The following is a 20,423-nucleotide window of genomic DNA, read 5'->3' on the forward strand; positions in this document are numbered from 1 at the left end:
CTGCTCAAATGCATGCAATTTCATTTTTGTTTTATGTTTGTGCACGCGAACACATACATGCAGATCATAGTATATGATTTTCTAACTTATAAATTTTTTTGAAGATATTACAATTTATGAATCTCCTGGGGATGTAGAAATCCAGATAAAGAGGAATATAAATTCAATTATTTTATGTATCATTATATTTGCGTAAAATATCTATCCGATATACGCAAACTTCGTTTTAATTTAATGTGTCTTAGTATCACTTTCTATAAATCGCTTTTGTATACAGTATTTCATTAAGATTTCTACTCTATTTGATGCAGTTAACTATTATATAATTTCTATACACTTTAAGCAAAAAAAAAAGAGCAAAAGAGAATATTTTTATTTGCATGTTCAATAATATTAACTTTTCTGTGAAATGCTCAATACAGAGGAACTAAAAATTTTCACAAATAATTCAATTGTGCATAGGCCTGTACATATAAATTATACATTCTAGCGCTGTAGATATTTCCTACCATTCATTACCCCACTATTTCTCAGTCTTGTAATAATACTACTCTTTAATACTTTTATAATTTATATAAAATCAGTTGCACGTATATCTTTACACATTGTGAAAGAACATTATGTCTTTAATCTAAATTAATGCATATTGCAATAGACTTTACGGATTTAATGCTATTATAACAGTGTATCATATAGAACACAAGCGGATAAAGTTTTAAAAATAAAAAATATTCTCTCGTGTACAAAACAATGATGTGTTAAAGTTTGGCCTAATGGAAAAACAATTCCATATGTTAGTTCAGGAATGATATAACAAGATATGATAAGAATGCAACAGCAAGACAACTTCGCATAAAAAATTCTTGGAAATATCTAATATCTAAGAAAATAAAAATTAAATTTTTTTCTATTCTTTTAAACATCAAAAAACATCGTTTTATGATATAAAGTTATTAATGCTGTTGCAATCTATAACACATCTTACATACAATATGTATTGTCCCGCAAGTTCAATGCTTATAAATCTGCATTGATTATTGATGGCAACATCTATGATTTTTATCATACATATTAGTTTGATTTACTTGCCAGGTAATATAATAATGTATAATAGATATAAAACAGAATTCTGTGCATTGATTATATCGGCCTTATGTATAACTCTAAGATTTTATTATTGCGTTTTAATATCACTATTATGCTAACTTCCTCAGCATGATATATTTACTGTATGTGCAATATCATATGAATTATATTCCTTCTCATAAATTTGTAATCTCCTCTCGTAAAAGTAGAATAATAAAAAGAAATAAAAATAGAAAAAGCACAAAATAAAATGTGCTCATGTATGCATTTATTTCTAAAGAAAGATATTAGAAATAGAATATCATATATAGTTTTAGACTTAAAATAATCGTTGTAAATATATTACTTAATTTAATAAGTATCTATTTGTTCCTAATATATTAAATAGAATATGCACCGTTAGAATAAATAATTTTTGGTAAACGCTTTGTGGAAACGTATGTCTAGCACACACTAATCACAATTAAATATTTAAGTATGAATTATATTAAGTACAATGCAACAATAAATGATATCAAAAAGATTTAGTAAAAATATTTAAAATGTAAGAGATAAATGATTTTAAAAAATATGTTGCAATAAAAATTGGAAATGTTCTTTGATGACTATCGAAGTTTTGAAACTCGAGCTTTACACATTTTGTAAATCTTATTCAGAAATACTTGTTTATAATCTATATATAGTATCGTCTTTGATTGCCCAGAAACTATGGTATTTATGCACACCGTGTTTGTCCCATTAGAAAGAAGACCATTAAAGGCTGTAACATTTTATCTTAATCTTTAAAAAGTAATTTTAAGTATGAAAACCCTGTGAATGTTATGCAACTGACTACATTCAGTGCATGTTTTTTGGTTGTATAGAATGTGGATAGATATTTTTTTCAATCAGTACAAACAAACGGTCTCTAAAGGTATTCTCCAAATATGAATTCTTAAAATTTTATAGAGAACAGATAATCAACTGCAAATGTGATGTTTTCAATGCTTTGCAAAGTTGTCACATTGGAACCATTCCTATTTTATACGCCTTCAATTTGAGTTCCTGAAGTTTAAAAAGAGATATAAACTAGCGTTCAATGTTTTTTCAAATTGTAGAATCAAAAAGGGATACGATCTAAACATCTTAATTTAATGATGCATAAAATTTTAAGAATTCTGATTTGAAATTCTAAGAGTTATTAATCTCAATTTTTTCAAAGATGACTGTACAATAGTCTATATAGAAATACTCATACAAAATAAAAAAGTATTTAAAAAACGATATACCCATATAAAGTATAAGATGCATATCTTTTTACCCTAGGGCAGGATTCTTACTATACAAACTATTAGTTTCTTATTGAGCATATTTTAGAAATTGTTTGAGTCGTTGTAGGAAGTGTTTGATTACTGACGTTATTTCAACTATACGCTAGTACCTAGATTTTTATAGATTGATGTTTCTTTTTTTTACATTTTTTAAGATTATGATTGTGCTCTTTAGAGGAAGACTTTACAAAAACATCAATGAAACGAACGTCCGAATCTGATTAAAGAGCGCTCTCGTGTTCTTAAGAATTATAAATTTTTGATTATTTGGCATACTATACTACGTATATATTGGTATATATCTAATGATTTCGAAAGTGTGCTTGTAAGTAACCCCAGATATCCGCGTATAGTGTAAATAGTCACAATGCCCCAATTATAATTTCTACCGTGAATATTCTTACTCATTTTGTTTGGAATTCCTAGGAACTTGAAGTTTTTAATTCTCTTTCCCAAACAATATTATTCAAGCTTCCTGCAAAAAGAAAAATATGATATTAATATACACCAAAAACTACTGAGTAAGACAACATTTCTAATCATTAATTGTTTCTTCCATGTCAAGATATTTAAACTATTATCAGAATTTGATGTCATATATCTAGATTAATTTAGACATCTATTTTCTTATATACTTACTTCGGGGAATAGAAAATGCTCACGAGTAGGTTGTGGTTGCTCAAAGGGTGAACTACTCATATAACCAGGTGATGGCGATTCGCTCTTTTCTAACACTGGAGTGATATTTGCATAATTAGCAGATGCCGTTGTGAGAATCCGTCCCTGTTCCACCAAGATACTTCGATCAATCTTATAGTACTCCTTTCCGCTACGAGGTCGAAGAGTCGTTGCTACCGTTCTGCCTCCTAATCTATATATACATGATTGTTTTGTTTAGTTACACAGTCACAAAAAATAAAGTTTTAAAATAAATAAGTTTTTCACTTTGAAAAATAAATCAATAGAATTTGTATACGAAAAAGAATTTATAGAAAATAAAATTCAAAAATTTATTATATATTTCAGAATAATATACAAAGTGTAATTATTGACAAAGTTTCTTATATGCAGATAAGAGCGAAAATTAAATAGAAGTCTGCGATTTTCGCAATAATTAATGAGAAATTAATTTTTATAGATATTTATATAGATATCCGCTAATCAATTATAGCATCCAATTTCTCGGCAAGTTGCAGTAAGAGAAGCGCTTTATTAAAATCAAGGCGAGCGGCACATTATTACTTACAAATTGCTCCTCCCAAGTTTCGCCTAGCAATCGTAAACGTTGAACTATCTCTTATCGCGCGAATGCAAGTTGAATAGCAAATTTTTATAAATTAATTTCTTATTAATTATTGCAAAAATCACAAAACAGCTTTTTTCTTCAGTCTTTGGTCTGCTCTATTTGCAGCTTCGTCAATGCGCTTCATCAATAATTACCGGGCACTCTGTATATTTCAGAAATTATAAAACATTCTATATAACTTTATGTATTTTAATGGAGTTGTATATAAATTAAGAAGTTATAAGATAATAAAACTTTTGTAAGAGTTGCAGTTATATATAAGAACCTACCTAAGGCTGTCAGGCGTATCGGACGAAGAGTGTGAAGACAACGACAAAGTTTCGATGTAATCTGACATGTCGGAGGTACCGCTGCTAGTACTTCGTGAGTCGATATAAGGTGCATTAGAAACTTCACCGGGGCTGTTGAAGCCCTTCGTGGTCTTCGGTAAACACGTGGGTATATCGGCCTCCGCGGATGAAGATTTCGTTGGTATCTTGATCTTCTGGAACTGAAAGGAAATTTCACGGAGAGGATCGCTGGATTTAGACTTCCTCGGCAGGCTGCTGTGATAGCATGTGGGCGGTGGGCTTTTGCTACAGATAGATAACATATTCTGCTTTACTGCCGAGGCGGCGGGTGCCGCCAATGATAACTCAAACTCCACAAACTCTGCTGTTCGGTGACTCAGAGAACCGGTAGAGACGCCAGAATCGTTGCTGCTCGAAGAATCTCTATTATGCCCGGTCTTGGATGGTACGGACGATGAGCGTCGGATCTTAATGAACGACGGCTGAGACGCAACTGTCAATATCTGCCCACTGTCGTGATTACTACTGATCTTGCTTTCAGAGTTATGCGACTCGCCGGTTATTAAAGAATTCTTATCCGTTTCGCTCGAGCACTTGTGGATGGTAAGCGTGGACGGAAAAGTGTGGCTCTCGTCGTCCAGATAATGTGCGGATTCCGCAGAATAAGATCGTTTCCTGAGAAGTATACCTATGCTACCACCGGACTCAATATTACCCACGTCCAGAAAACGACGCCTGAGGTACGGGCTGGACAACATTGCCGATCCTGGCACCCGATACTCCGAGTCAGAACGTTTCTTATTCACCTCGAGCAATGTGGATCCCGATAACGTCGGATTGCTGGAACTCTTAATACCACTGCAAAGTCTTGACAAAATCTCCTTTGAACAAGCGTTGTGAGCCGGTTGCATCGGTAAATAAGCGGGGAATGATTTCTTCGGAGTTTGTTTGTCCGGATCCATGACCAGATAATCGTTTTCCTTTTCCTTCGCGTGACCGCATTTTTCGCAAATCTTCGAAGCATTGTCACTCGGCGCTTCGGGTGCTGGTTCTTTCAATTGATTCGCGAATTTCTCAATCTCTTCCTGCGAGATACTACTCTTCGTTAAAACATCCTTGCTATTCTCGTAATGTTCTAGTGATTGAGTAAAATCAATATTCACATAATTCGCTTGCTTTGCTTCCGGTTGCGTGTCTATTACCGGTTCAACGTTTTCGTAATTGTTCGATTTATTTTCCGTGGCACAGCCGCAGTTCTCCGTAACTTTCTCGTCAGTTAAATCATTTTTATTTATTCTTTTGGCTGTTGCATAAATGGCAACTTCTCCACTGGCATTTACCACTGGCATTTTGCCCTCTCCTGAAAGCTTTACGGGATGAACCGTGACACCGGTAGGTTCAATTCCCGCACCGCGTCGGCAGTAAGGTAGAACAAAGCCGGCCCAGCTCATAACATTGTGACAAGGACATCCCGAAGATCTAGGTGACTGTACTGTGAGTTTCGCAGGACATCCACATCCTTGCAGGACCACAGCCTGCGGCACCTGAGGTGTGTCGTAATTAGGATAAGTTTTCGGCAATGTGAGACATTCTTTTATTTTCCTTGGTGTATCGTAATACTGTTCCGGTTGCGGACCTTGCTCCAATAGCATATGATGTCCCAGAATCGTTTTCGGAATGTCATAGTTCTCGTAAGGTCCCGCAGTACCGCGTGCTACGGGTTGTTGGGACTGTTGTTGAGATTGTAGGGATTGTTGCTGAGTCTGCAGAGTTGGTTGTTTTCGAGCGTGCACACAGATTTGCTGTTCGGTAGGCAGTGGCATTGGTGGTTTTTTAGGTTTCTTGGCAATGACGGACTGGCTAGTTGTTGGCAGTGAAGATGGTTGGGACGGTTTCGGCGGTCTCGGCGGTAACATGCTCGGGCTCGGTGACATTTGACGAGCCGTCGTCGTCGTTTGTGCCGTCTGAGACTGGGTTTTCGACTGCCCACACTGGCACTCGATTTGTTGCGAGCTAGAATAATCGCTCTCATGACTACTGCTGCTGTAGGAGGACAAAGAAAGCCGGTCGAAAGTACGGGGTTGTAAGTGACATAAATTGTTCAACGTGCTCGCAGCGGGACTACTTATGCCGCTTATAGTAGCCGTGGTGATTAAGGTTGATGATTTCGAAACAGTACCGAGTTTACTGATGCAACTTGCGCATCTCTCGAGGCCCGTTGCACCTTGACGAGTGAGCGAACAACTACGCCACTCGCCACCAGGCTGCTGATCAGGTAACTCTGAAATGGACATCGTGTCTCTGCAGCTGTAATCGCCGTCAAGCTCCGTCTGCTGTCTACTCTCCGCGGATGACCAATACGGTGAGCTCTCATTCTTGCAGCTGTCGCAGGGTTCCTCATATGTTGACGTTGAGTATACGACCGAAGAGAAGAAATCGCTGGCTCTAGTCTCGGCGCGAGAACACTGGCGTCGCCCTGGGCTGTCTTGCGTCGACAGTTCTCTACCAAGCGGCGATCGCTTCTTCGTAGTAAGCTTTCCCTCGGCTGCCAAATGCAACGTCCTGACTATATCGTCCCCTTGATCGGTTATTAGAACGTGCAGTCCCTCCCCCCGACCGCATCTCGAACCACCCTCAAAACAAAATCTGCCTTCGACTACACCGTATCGTCGGAGATGCGCAATTTCCCAGATACCGACGAGTCGAGGAGGCACGCCGATGGTGATGCAGAAACGACGGTCCTGAATATGCAAATGCGCTGGCCCATTAGTGAATTTCGCTTTTGATGGTACCGAGGAGATGAGTATCAAGAATTGCTGATCTATCAAGAAAAATTAACTAATTAAATATATAAGATAATAATTTTTATCTCAGAATTTTGCATAGTATTCTGCGTATTTTATAATATATATAATGCTTTTCGCTATCTTTCTTTCGCGATAGCTTACCTTCACCTAAATTATTCGAGATCTTAACTTGCCACTGTATCAATCGCTCTCGCGTATCAAATGCGAGAACGACTGTCACATCTTGGCAAATTATAGCAATCGTATTGGATTCTTTGTCAAGTGTGAAACCACTCTCCACTCCCAAAAAGTGTTGTAAGCTTAGGGACGCTTTTGTTTGACCTTGCTTGTAACGATCCTTACTATCCCCATAAAGTTGCAAATGCAAGCAATCTGTTAATAAAAAAAAGAATATTCATTTACTTTGCATCTATTTTAATGATGCATAAAATTTCTTTTGTTCATTCCTTTTCTTAAATAAATTACACAAAAATTTTCTCATATGAAATGTGTATATACGAAACATACATATGAAACAACTAATGTTTGATATTTTTATTAATATATATAAATTCAACGTTTTAAAAAAATCAATATTATTTCCTGGTAAATATTAAAGACATAAAAAACGCATTCCCATTTACAGAAACATTTAACGATACATATTTCGAAATAAATTTCGTCATATGTTTACGTTTTCCTCGTTAAGTCCAGCCTAAGGAAAATTTATGAAGTGCTTGAATTCTTAGTTCAAAAATACCCTCAAGTTACATAGGGATCATGTATTAATGGTTATTGCCAGGAGCAAAGCCGTTCTTGGAAACTTTTTTGTTGCTTTAGGCAGCAACAGATGTGCCAGCTGTCACCCTAGGAAGGTCCAAAGGTGGGGTCCTTTGTACTGATAACAAGCAGGAAGGGTCCTTCATAGGGAATGAAAAGTGGAACTAATTAATTTTTTGATGACAAATTTCACCAATTTTGTAACGAAATACAAAAATCGGTCATCTAGCTGCTACAGAGTTAATTTTACAAACAGATGGAACCATTATGCCAACAATATTTTAAATTGAAACTGTTAATTAATCAGTTTAATTATACGAAACCAGACTTTGTTATAAAATGTGATATGTTTTATTATAAATATATGTATATTCGCAACGTTGTGTTACTATATCATATAAAACGGAATCAATTAATATAATTTTATTGCATGAATTTTAAATCAATTTTGTTTATCTGAAAAAAATGGATGACAGTATTCTGTTATAATTCACTTTTATAAACACGTTAACTTATAATGAGTCAAAACGATATTTATTTTGTAGTAAATTCAAAAATTTCCTCGACCATAAAACCAAAACAAAGAATATCGTGTAAAAACAAGTATAATCCATTCTGCACAGTTTGCCAAGTAGACAACATAGCAAAGATAAGAGGGGGTCTATTATGCAAATTGCGATACTGCTCGTATCAACATGATAGTAGAAGCAAAATGTAAAAACGTTTTAGGAGAGTATAATGTTTCCTGTTTATTATCTTATTGCTCTCTTCATTTCCCTTCTTTCACTTACAATGTAATGCAACCATAATGCAACATAAATCTGCATATGCATACTATTAACGCAATCTTATCAAAGTTTCATTAATTAAACACATTATTATTAACTCGTTTAAGGTAAATGAACGATAAAACAATAAGACTATTGTTAGCAATTGCGTTGTTTAAAAACAAACGTGAGACTTTACCTGCTACTGGTGATAATTTCCGCATAACGCACCATCTTGACTTCCACTGTAAAATAAATTACATTGTTCACACAATTGTATATAATATAAAATATTATATTTCAAAATAATTATACATATTTTTAAATATAATTCTGATTTCTTTTTTTATCGCATGTATTAAATTAATTATATAAGTGTAATTATAAAAATACAAAAGCTGCAATAAATATGTTCAAAAACCCTATAAATATAAATTTAGGATTTTATTAAAAAAAAAATTAAATGTTTGTTTTATTGTATACAATATGTTTAGTCATTTCTGCATTTATATAATGCAATAATGAGTAATTTGGTAATAAATTTGGTAATAAATTTCAAATATAATAATCATAAAAGAAGATAAATCTGTTTTTAAATAATAATAATATAATTTATTATTTATTTATTTATTTTATTTTTATTTATTTAAAATAAAAAATGAGATGAAAATATATTATAATTTAAATATATTACATTTTCAAATAATAATTTCAACTTTAACTATATATTTAATTTGATTCTATTATATTTATAATATTAAACTTTATAATAGAAAATTCTTTCTTTTCAATCTATAAACATATTATTTTGCATTTTGTAATTTTTATCAAGCACAGATATGATGAAAAATTACACGAAATTGTATGAAATTCACGAAAATAAACTTTTTCACATAGTGCATTCATGATCAAAGTAGAAGAAGCTTCTATATTCTCAAGTATCTTGCTGTATCACCCTCTTATTAGCAAACGAGAATAAGCTTTTTATAGACTCGGATTAGCTACTCCCTACAACCCTATTCTTAAACAATTTCTTTTTCAAAAGTCATTTCAGATATACTTTAAACCAAATATCTTAAAAAAATGTTGCAGAACAGAAATAACATAACATAAATAACAACAACGATTAATACTTTAATAAATAATTTAATAAGTAAAAATAAAAAATTAAAAACAAAAATATTTAAATATACATATTTACATATATTAGTATAATATATTACAAAGTATTTAACTAAAGTTTTTTTCGTAGAAAAGATAGAAATATAATTCTTAAAAAATTTTATCAAATACGTATTAAACAGTAAAATCTTACTACCAGTATAAAAGTCTCTGATAACAGGCATGATAGGCATATTTACACTGATAATGTTTAGAATAACATGTCTCAAGAATTACATATCATTCTTATAGAACATCCTTAAATCAATAAATTTAACAAATTTAATATTTTTGAATTTACAGTGACAGAAAAATTATGAAAAAATTATGAAAGATAGAAATTATGAAAGATCACAAAAATTTATTGTTTTCGTCATAATATTTTTTAAATTTTCGTTAATTTTAATAAATATAACATCTAACTAATAAATAGATGAATAGCTGCACTTAATAACAATTCTTTACTTAATCATATCATTCCAACAAAACGTCTTTACTAAATCAACAAATTTAATAAACTTAATATTTTTGAAGATTTTGCAATGACAGAAAAATTATGAAAAACAAGATTATAAAAAATTATTATATTCTTTATTAAAACTTTTTTTATTTTTGTATTAATAGATCCAACATTTAACTAATAGATTTAACACCTACGCCTAATAACATTATCTATTCAATACCAATTTGTATAACAAAAATGAATAAATGTGAATAAAATAAATCGACAAAATGTTCATCTTTTTATTTTTACAAATAAATCATGCATAGTAAGAAATATATTAAATAATTACTATATTCAAAATGTTAATTAATATCAAAAATTAAGCACGGCAGCTCCAGTCCGCAAACGTTGCAAATCTTTTCTGGAGCAGCCTGTATAATGCGGAAACTTAACGTAGGTCCGCGTCGCGTAAAGTACACATACGCACGATACGCAAACTGCCCCCGTAATCGTTACATAATTTTTATCGTGCGCCAGGCAAGTTGTGCACACAGGTGACTCGTCGATAAGCATCGCGCGTCCGGCGCACGTTTCCCGAATTCGCATGCAAGGGGGTGAAAAGCTCTCCTACCCCTCCGCAATACGTTTCACCCTGCGCGGGGCGTCCAGAGGCGTCGGGGACGTCGCGGACCACAAACGAATTCGTGCGGGGGACGCATTCGCGCGATTGTCACGAGTCGGGGGAGGAGAAAAAAAAATGGAGCACGATCAGCGCGCGGAATAAGGGAAGGAGGATTAATTGAATGGAAAACATGGAATGCGGAAAACTTACCTTCTTGCCGTCGCGAAACTTGACGTTCCCCTCGATAATGCAACTGTTATCCACCATTGTGGAGGATTCGCTCCGTTGCCGCGCCGTTGCACCGTGACAGCTCTCTCATTACCGCGTTCGATCACACCGTACGATCGCGCTCTCGTGACGCGACACCATTTGCCTTCGGACCTCACGGTCGACGGTCGACCGGTCAACCGTACCGCCGTACCGCCCCTCTTCTATTGCTCTACCGCGGCGCGGCCGGGAAAGACGGGAATCTCGTTGCGGCACCGTGCACCGAATCACGCGGCGAAATCCATACTGCCGAGAGGCAAGAGGGTCAGTCCCGTGCGCCTTCCATCTTGACAATGTATCGGCCCGCCGCGTCGTGCGCGCCGAGAAATGCCGAGGAACGCCTAATCATTGCGCAAAACAGGGGAGGCAAACTCCCATGTATTACTTTTGCACCACCGTTACTAACGCCATCTAGAAATTGATTATTGTATCGATGAAATACTATTAAGGGGATCTTAAAACGTCGTCTGTATTACCGATTCAGGACTTTACATATGATTTACGTGTCATTGACTAAGTTTACACTATTACGTCAATATCGCGCGCATCGCACACGTACAAATTTTTTAATTAATCTTTTATGTTAAATATCCAAGCTTAATTCTAAGAAAACAACATTTTTTGTTCATATAATTCTTCAGTTAATCTAATTTAAGACAACTCACTTGTTTTATATGTATAAAGTATAAAGCTTATTTTACAATGTGCTCTTTTGTTTCCTGTTTCTTGTTTTTTGCCTTTTGCTTTTTTTCTCTTTTACAACCATTTTATCAACAATTGTATTTTTTGCTATGTATTTCTTGTTTCTTTCGAAGTTTGTTAATTTTTATCTCGGGCGATATAAACAAAAAATCGGATAAGAAACAAAAATGTAAAAAATAACAAAAGGCAAGAAACAGGAAATAAAAAGCACATTGTAGGACAGGCTTAAAACTTGTATATGAAACAAATATTGCGAGTCAGAAACCGATAATAAAGCTGTAATTTTCCAATTGTTTTTTGTTTTTGATATAAAATCGACCAGTCAGAATACTACCCAGCAAACAAGAATGGATTGAAATGAATTGAAATGGATTCAGATTTTCAGAAATATTGATTCACAAATGTTAAAATGAATGTTTTTCAATCCTGAATGCATTTTTATGCATTTGTAGGAATTGTATGAAGCATATTTCTATGCCTTTCAATCTAAAAATAATATTAGCTTTTTCTGTGCATTGTGAATACTGTTTAATTCAAAATTTTGAAAATTTTAGGAAATGCAGTTTTTCAATCCAATTACATCCAATTGAATCCAATTAAATCCAAAAAAAATATTCGCTATTTAAAATACGCATTCGGATAGAAAAAAATTTCAAATTTAATCCATTTTAATCCAATCGTTTGCTGGGTATTTAAACATGGAAATATTCTTTAATTACAATATTTTTATCTTATTTATATTTTAAAATAAAAGATTAAAAACTGTATTGTTGTTGTATTAATAAGAACAGATTTAATTTTTTTATGATTATTATATGTACTTGATACGATTTGATTATCGAAGTATTCATATAACTTGACTCAAGCTCGAGGCAACATGGCTGGTGCGAGTCTCAGCGCCCTCGGCGGGCGTCACGCGAAGCAACAGGATTAGTAACTGTTAGTGACAAAGAGGTCGCGTGTCGCGTCCGTTGGTAACATTGCGCGTGGTCAAATCCATCCGTGTGATGACAGTTTCGAGTGTAGTGACAGCCGCGTATCACCGCGTATGCGCCCGTCAACCGTTATAGCCCGTTGTGCTCCGCGTTCGCTTAGCTCGAGTTCATCGGTTTCTCGGTCAGCCTGGTGGCATCGACGGCGCGCGGACGAGCATCGTCGGGGCAAACGGCGACACGAAGTTTCCGAGGTAAGCGATTTATGGAATTACTCAGTCGAACCAGATGGCTACGAAAAGCGGCCGTCCACCTGTGCGACCACCAGTTTGTTTGCTAATACGGCTACGAGGCCGCATATCCCTTTCCGGTTACATGTGTTAGTTGAACCGCGCGACTCGATTTATTATTATTATTATCATCATCGTCGTCGTCTCTTTCTCTCTCATTATCGTTTCTCGCCACTCGTTCGCCTTTGAAGGAACGGCGGCACTTTCACACAAGCATACTGCGTCCGTCAGCGTTCGAGGTTGCTGTCTGTATTAACTGAAGAGTCGCGAAGGTGGGCGGCAAAAGTGGGTGGAAATTCCAAGAGGGGAGAATTTCTCCTGTATTAATTTTCCTCAAAGTCAGCGGGGATAATTGAGAAAAATTGATCTTGTCGGGGAAGATGAAAGAAAAGTGTCTGTCCCACTGGAGGAATGAAGTCACCTTTGGCGATCGGTTGCTACCTGTCAGGTTGGAAAAGATAAATATTTGTGGTTTTGTAATGTGCACCTGCGACAGAAAAAAAAAAGCGAATCTCGTCGACGATAACAGAAGGCGAAGGCAAGATTGTCTCGAAATCTTTTATTTATGTAATAAGAGATGAGAACTTATCAATTTATTTATTTTGTAATAATAAAATTAGTAATCAGTGATATTTGATAGAATAAATTATAAAAGAAACCAAGATCTATCAAAATCGTTTGATAAGAATGAAATAAAAGTTTTCTTTAAAAGTATGTAAGAAAAAACAATTTAACGCATATCTTACATCAATTTTGTTTCTATACAAACTTTAGAAAATGACAAAATATTTTCAAATAAAAATATGTATACTATAATTATTATAAATATTATTCACATTTTAAACAATTATAATTTATATTAAACCGAGAATAAATCAATTAAAAGAAATAAACCCATTTTCAGTCGAATTTTACAAATTTCAGAATTTAAAATATTAAATATTTTATTAAAGTTAAAACAAATAATTTTTTAAAGAGACTTTTTGTCGTGTAATTATTTTAACAGATTTATTACCATAATGATTAATGTAAATATATATATGATTAATGTAAATATATAATAATAATAATAATACAGCGTATAAAATAAATAGGGCAATTTTTTTCGATAATCCTTATATAATTTTCTTCGTTTTATTTCCATTTTAGTAATGATTTTATTCGATTATATGTGGAACACGAAAGTATAACGTTTTCAGCTATTACAGATATGATGACCTCAAAATGTTCGCGTTTTCCGCGACAATAAAATTAACGCGTCACCGCGTGAGAAAAGGAACGAGTACAATGTGGCAGGACTAATTTCTTTCATTTCGCGTGCTATTACGAAACTAGAAGGTGAAACGGTATCAAACTACGCGAAAGTCGCACGGTAGGTTGCCTTAAAATCGTGTAGGATTATAAGGACTAAGCTCGAGTATTCCTCGTTAAGTTCGAAACACTCGATGCTTTACCGTTCGCTCGTCTTTCTTCCACACTTCGTTAAATCTCTAATTAGTTAGAATCACCTTTCGAGGCGTGAAAGGACTTGTGCTGTATACGTTAAATGATCCTAATGGAACGCGTAGAAGTACTCGCGAAAGTATACTTTTTAATCACGACTTTATAAGCTTGGAAACTATCGGTTCATAAAAAATTTGATTCATTACCATTTTTTTGTGGAAATTTTATAATTATATTTTTTTTAATAATTAATTAATATTTCTAAATATTCTAAAATGAAATCTCTGTTAAAATAAAATTTCACGAAGTTAATTGCTAATAAAATTATTTTTTATTACTTAATTCCAAGGTATAATAAATTCTAATTGCAAGTGCAAAGGAATATTATAATTTATTTCTGATCAAATTAAAATAAAATATAATTAAATCGCGCTTTTAAATGTTTTGTATCACGCATTTTTAAATGTCTTGTATCACTCCAGCAGTGGGCGGTACATCTGGACAATTTTAGGATGTCTATCGCTTTATTTGGGCAACGATATGGAACACTCATCAGTGAGACTCGGAAGCAGCTAGGCGACCTTTAACGCTAAATATCGGTGTGAATTACGGGTCAATAACTCGGTACCGGATGCCTCTTCGTTTTCAGCATATTGTATTTTCGCGCGGAAACTGAAAATGAGTCGATTACGCCACACATGAACCTTACAAATAATTTGAATGCGACCTAGATTCTTCCATTACTGTGATTTAATCTTTTATCGTTACAGTCATAGTCCCGCCTGTTAGTTTTTTCCCTTTTTTTTTTTACATTCAATCAATAATAATCGAGTAAAAATTGCTTTGTATTTCTATTTTATCACACTGAGAAAGAAAAATTATTCGTTTGATTAAATTAATTTAATTTGTCTTTATCTCTTTCGATGAAGAATATATGTATTTAAATCAAATATATTATATTTCACTTAAATATATATTAAATTTTTTAATAAACAATTAATTTAGTCAAGTAAACAATTTTTTTCTTATTGCAAGTTTTATCAATTAATATTTATAAAACATTTAAGTAGAATAATATATACAAATATTATTCAGAAAATAGAAAATATTTTTTAAAGAAAATAAATGAATATATATGTTGTATTCTGTTTACGCAGAATGATATGCATTATCCTTGAATAAAATGCATGTACAAAGTAAATGGAAAAGTGACACGCTTTTGTATACATACATTGAAAAATTAATTTGAAAATTAATCAGATATGCTACCGAAGAACAGCTTAATGCATATGAAAAATTTACTTAAAAAAGGTTAATATCGAAGACCCTCTAGTTATATTCAATTGGATTCACATAGCAAGTCGCGTGGGATGTACTTCGACTTATAACTAGAGCAGATAAAATTCGCCTGCAATTGCTTATGTTTATGTATATATTAGTATGATAGCATTGCTGATAGTATAAAAAATATTTAAAAAATTTGTCTCTGTCTCACATAATCTTATCTGTTAAATATTTTATTTGGCTGTATTTGGAGTATTTATTTATGAATTAGAACGATTCTATTTATTGTATATTTATAAATATTTATGAATATTGTCATTAATATATATTTTTATAAAAATCAATATCTTTCTGAATTTATTGAACTTCTTTTTGATGATAAAATGATACGTCTAGTGGGAATGCCGACCTTCCAAAGTCAGTTTAGTGCGAAAATAACATCAATTTTGCAGAAATGTCATACCTAGGTGTGTCCACATACATACACGTACAAATGAATCATCAGACTTCATGGAGTATTTTGAAATGTAATCTTTTTATTAAAGTATATGCACTTATAAAAAAGATTCTAATGATTAAGCTGAAATAAAAATTGTATACGACACGTTTTTATGCATTTATTATAAAACTGATTTGAGCGAACATTTCTGTTATGCCTCAATTTAATTATGTGATATTTTTATCGGAAAAAAAATGAAATGTCATTATTGTCCGGTACGTGTTGACTACATATTTAAATATAATATTATAAATATAATATCATAAGTTAATAAATTTTAAAAGAATTGAGAGAAAAAATTCAGATAATCTGGAAATATTTTTTGTTCAACCATTTAAACAAATAATATTAATTTTATAACATGCTGAATAATTTTGCTTTTATAAATTAATGTAATCATTCCTTTTCATTTTCATATTCAATTAAAGTGCAAAACTCTGAATTAAAATATACTAAATTAAAATGTACTAAAATCAGAATAAATATATATTATCATTTATACACATAAATAGATAAATAAAGATGTGTCGTCTGTGTATTGCGGACTCTCCGTACGTTAATTTTTTTATCTCGAGTAGTATGTAGCGTACACGGCTATTTCAGTTGTGTATTACTCCACAGAGACACATCCTTATAGATTATTAAAGCCGCGTATTTCAAGTGTACTCTCTTTTTCCTAAAATTTTTCTGTAAAAGAACTGAAGACTTTTCGTGTCCCTTTATCATACAAGCGATGACATTATCATACATATGAGTGTTTCTGGCCACGTAAGCGGTGTAAAATTCTAGGAATAGCATTATATAATTGGCAATTTCCTGTAGATGAATGGGTATACTTATGAATGAAAAAAGATATTTACTTTATAATTTACTTTATAATTTAGCAGAATCGCAATTTAATGTACACACTTTCGAAGGAAAAAGTATTTCTGAATAATTTTTCTCGTCTAATCTTTTTTTTCTAATTATTAACTTATGATATCGTTAACGTAATCAATATGTGCAATAATGATAATATTTTGTTAGAAGAAATATCCAATAAAATAATAAATATCTAATAAAATAAGAGTATAAAAAAGCAGTTAAACGTAAGGATAAAATTTAAATAACAATATGTATAAGATGCAATATAAACGCGTTAATAAGATTAAATTATTAATTGAAATTGTATGAATTGAATTATTGAACTCCGACTTCGAGAATATAATATTTTATTAATATTGTTGATGAGGAAATATATATTTATTATATAATATATGTAAAAAATAAATTATTCGTTATTCGTTACATCCAATATGAAGTGATCATCAACAATAAGTAATAAATTTTTTCATACGTTCATACTTCTATTTTCTCGCAGACAATATTGTTTCACTCAAAAAAATATACAAAAAGACTATAAATAGGCTCTATTATAGGTCTAAAGATAAGTTTAGATAAAGGAAGATCTCAAGATTATGAGAAAAATATTTTCTGATGGCGATGAATCATTTTGTACAGGATAGACCGAAATTACACCGTGATATAATCTAGGCAGACTATTGCGGGGATGAATGATGATATTGATGACGAATACACATTACTAGGAAAATATGTTACATGATTATCATTATATTATTATTGTAAAGTGATAAGATAAATGTATCAGTTAGTAGACATGACCCAATTATTAAGAATGATAAAAATTTTAAATATTAAATTTTTAATAATGCAACAAATTTAACTCTAAATTTATTGTTTATAAAAATTTATAACAAATTTATTTAGAATCGTACATGTTATTAAAAACTTAATATTTACAATTTTTTTATTTTGTCCAATAATTATGTTATGTCCACTAATTGTCATATTTATCTGTGTATTATTTTATGAAGAATTCTTTAACTAAAAGTCTTTCTATAAAAAGTTATTATTTTATTTTTAATTAATAAATCTCTGAACTGTCTTCAACAAATCACGTAGGTAGTGTTGCAAAATATAATTTTCAATCTGTCTATTTAAGCTAAAAGTAGAATTCTAACTGTAAAAACTCTTCTTTCCGTATTTTTGTATATTTCTTTAGATAGGACTTAGATAGATGATATCATAATTTTTCTAACATATACGACAAGAATAAATGATGTTTTATTTGTATATTTTCATTTGTAAAGTTTTTATTGAATCTGAATTATTTTACTAAGATTACGATTAATTTTAATTATAAATACGCCTAATAAATTTAAAAAATGACGTTAATTGAATCTTCATATATAATTAAATATTATCTTAATCTTATTTATAAATATTATCTTAAATATTTTTTAAATAATCAAGTAAATTTAATAATATAAATTAATATTTAAAATGAAAGAGTTTCATAGCCTTTTAATAAAAATGTTTTGCTAAAGATATTAATTCAAATTCCATATTAAAAAATTAGTTGTTCTTCATTTATGAAAGAATTTCCAAAATAAAAATTCGATGTTTATAAAATTGTGTAGTCGTCAAAAATTTGCAATAAAAATATCTCAAAAAATTTCTCAAAATTTTTTCGGAGAAGTGATTATATTTTTTTAAACGACTAATGATTAAAACCTCTTTCTTGCTCTCTGTTTCTATATTTATTTTTATTTTTACTTGCGCAATCATAAGTAAACTAAAAGGAATCAATTTGTAGTCTGTAATAATTGAAATAATGTTTTAAGTTTCTTAATATTATTTTGAGGAAACTAACTAATAATAAAATATACTAATATAAATATCAAAATGTTTGACGAATCCAAAATCAAGTCACAATTTTATAAAAGAAGCGAAGAGGATCTTATTATTTAAATTAAAAATACTTGAATATGGAGGACAGGAGATCGAAAGAATTTTTGAAAATTCGTATTTAAAATTTTTATACACATTTTTGTTATTTTATCTATCGAGAACGCCCAGTGCTCTCGATCACCGGTCACACGTACTCGGTATCCTTTTATTTATTTGTCAGGAGACGGACGTCGCTGCGCATGTGGAGCATCCTGGCCTGCGCGGGCTGCATCGACCCTCAAACCCATTTCGTACTCTCCAGCAGTGCATGCCTAGCCGGATCCCACTGTGCCGGGATAATCGGGAAATAAGTGAAACGATATCGCATCGAATCAGCACATTAAGTTCACCATTTAACGTTTCGCCATTGAAGAAACCAGAGATAGAGAAAAAAAAAGAGAGAGAGACCTGCATGTCTTGATAAGCCGGAAAAAGGAATTGCGGAGCGTTACATCCGAGCGTTTCTGATTACGTTATCTGCCAAAGTATAAGCACTGACACAATTTTCGTTGATTTATTTTTTCAGGACATCTCTTGTCAAAATTTAAAAGTTAGAACAATAAACTACGATATAGATTTGATTTCGCGAAAGTGGCGAAAAAGAGTTCTTTGACATTTTGTGCGCGCATTAAAAAGAAATATTAAAAATATGTTGCGGATGTTGCTTAATTCTTTATCGTTAAAAAGAACAAAATAATAATTAGAAAAAATGTTTCTTTCTTTTTTTATTTTTCTCTTTATTTAACTTTATCGTTTTGAATGTTAAGAATTAGTGCTGTATAAAATGTAACACTAGAGGTAGTTTATTTGAGTTATGATTTGAGTTATGATTTGAGTTATTTGAGTTATGATTTATTTTTAGACATTATGTACAAAAGTAATTTGAGTTTTATATCAAATTGTTTCAATATACTTAATATTTATTATTTAAGTAATGGGTACAATTCAGTCATTTATAATTTGACAATGGCAAGCCTTAAATCCTTTCACTATACTGTAAACTATCCGAGAAATGATATCCCACAAAAAAATATTAAATAATGAATTTTAATTCATCAAGATTAAATGAACGATCTTTTTTATTCCTTTTTTAATTTGAATTACATATTTTAATTTTAACAAAATGTATTTGATATAATTTCTATCATTCATTAAATCAATAATTATCGAAATTTATTAAAATACATATTGTATTCATTACTTCACTTGTTTTAAAAATGTAAATTGTAATAATGAAAAAATTAATACAATTAATGAATTTAATGAAATACTTTGCGAATATTATTTTAAGCGAATTTAATATTGACAAATGAATTGATTTTCAACTCTTTGCTGAAGTGCTCTTGTTTTTCTTTTACATGTAAATGATTTAGCAATAACTTTCGTTAACATTCTCATTATGTTCGAACTGTGCTGTATATAGGTCAGTAATTTGCCTGATAATAACTTAAAATTTTTACAACGCAGCAATTCTGACGCAAGTGTTCAGTCTTAGTTTGCAGACAACGTTGACATTAAGATATATAACGAAGCCAATTCATATGGCACATATATTATAGATAATAGAAAATGTTCTAGTTATGTAACTATCTAATATGTATATATATATATATATATATATATATATATATATATATATATATATACACACACACACACACAC

At 31.6% G+C, this 20,423-nt stretch overlaps 1 protein-coding gene across 1 annotated transcript; it reads right to left on the reverse strand.

The window, feature by feature from the left end:
* Positions 1-2,085: 2,085 nt before the first annotated feature.
* LOC105618438 lies at positions 2,086-10,820 on the reverse strand. The gene is made up of 6 exons (XM_012199978.1): positions 10,764-10,820; positions 8,525-8,570; positions 6,941-7,171; positions 3,972-6,813; positions 3,036-3,267; positions 2,086-2,130 (listed from the first exon to the last, which is right to left on the reverse strand). Exons 1-6 carry the CDS (start codon positions 10,818-10,820, stop codon positions 2,086-2,088), a joined length of 3,453 nt encoding a protein of 1,150 aa, XP_012055368.1.
* Between the last annotated feature and the right edge of the window lie 9,603 nt (positions 10,821-20,423).

This window comes from Atta cephalotes, assembly GCF_000143395.1.
Source record: "Atta cephalotes unplaced genomic scaffold scaffold00016, whole genome shotgun sequence".
Lineage (NCBI taxonomy): Eukaryota > Metazoa > Arthropoda > Insecta > Hymenoptera > Formicidae > Atta > Atta cephalotes.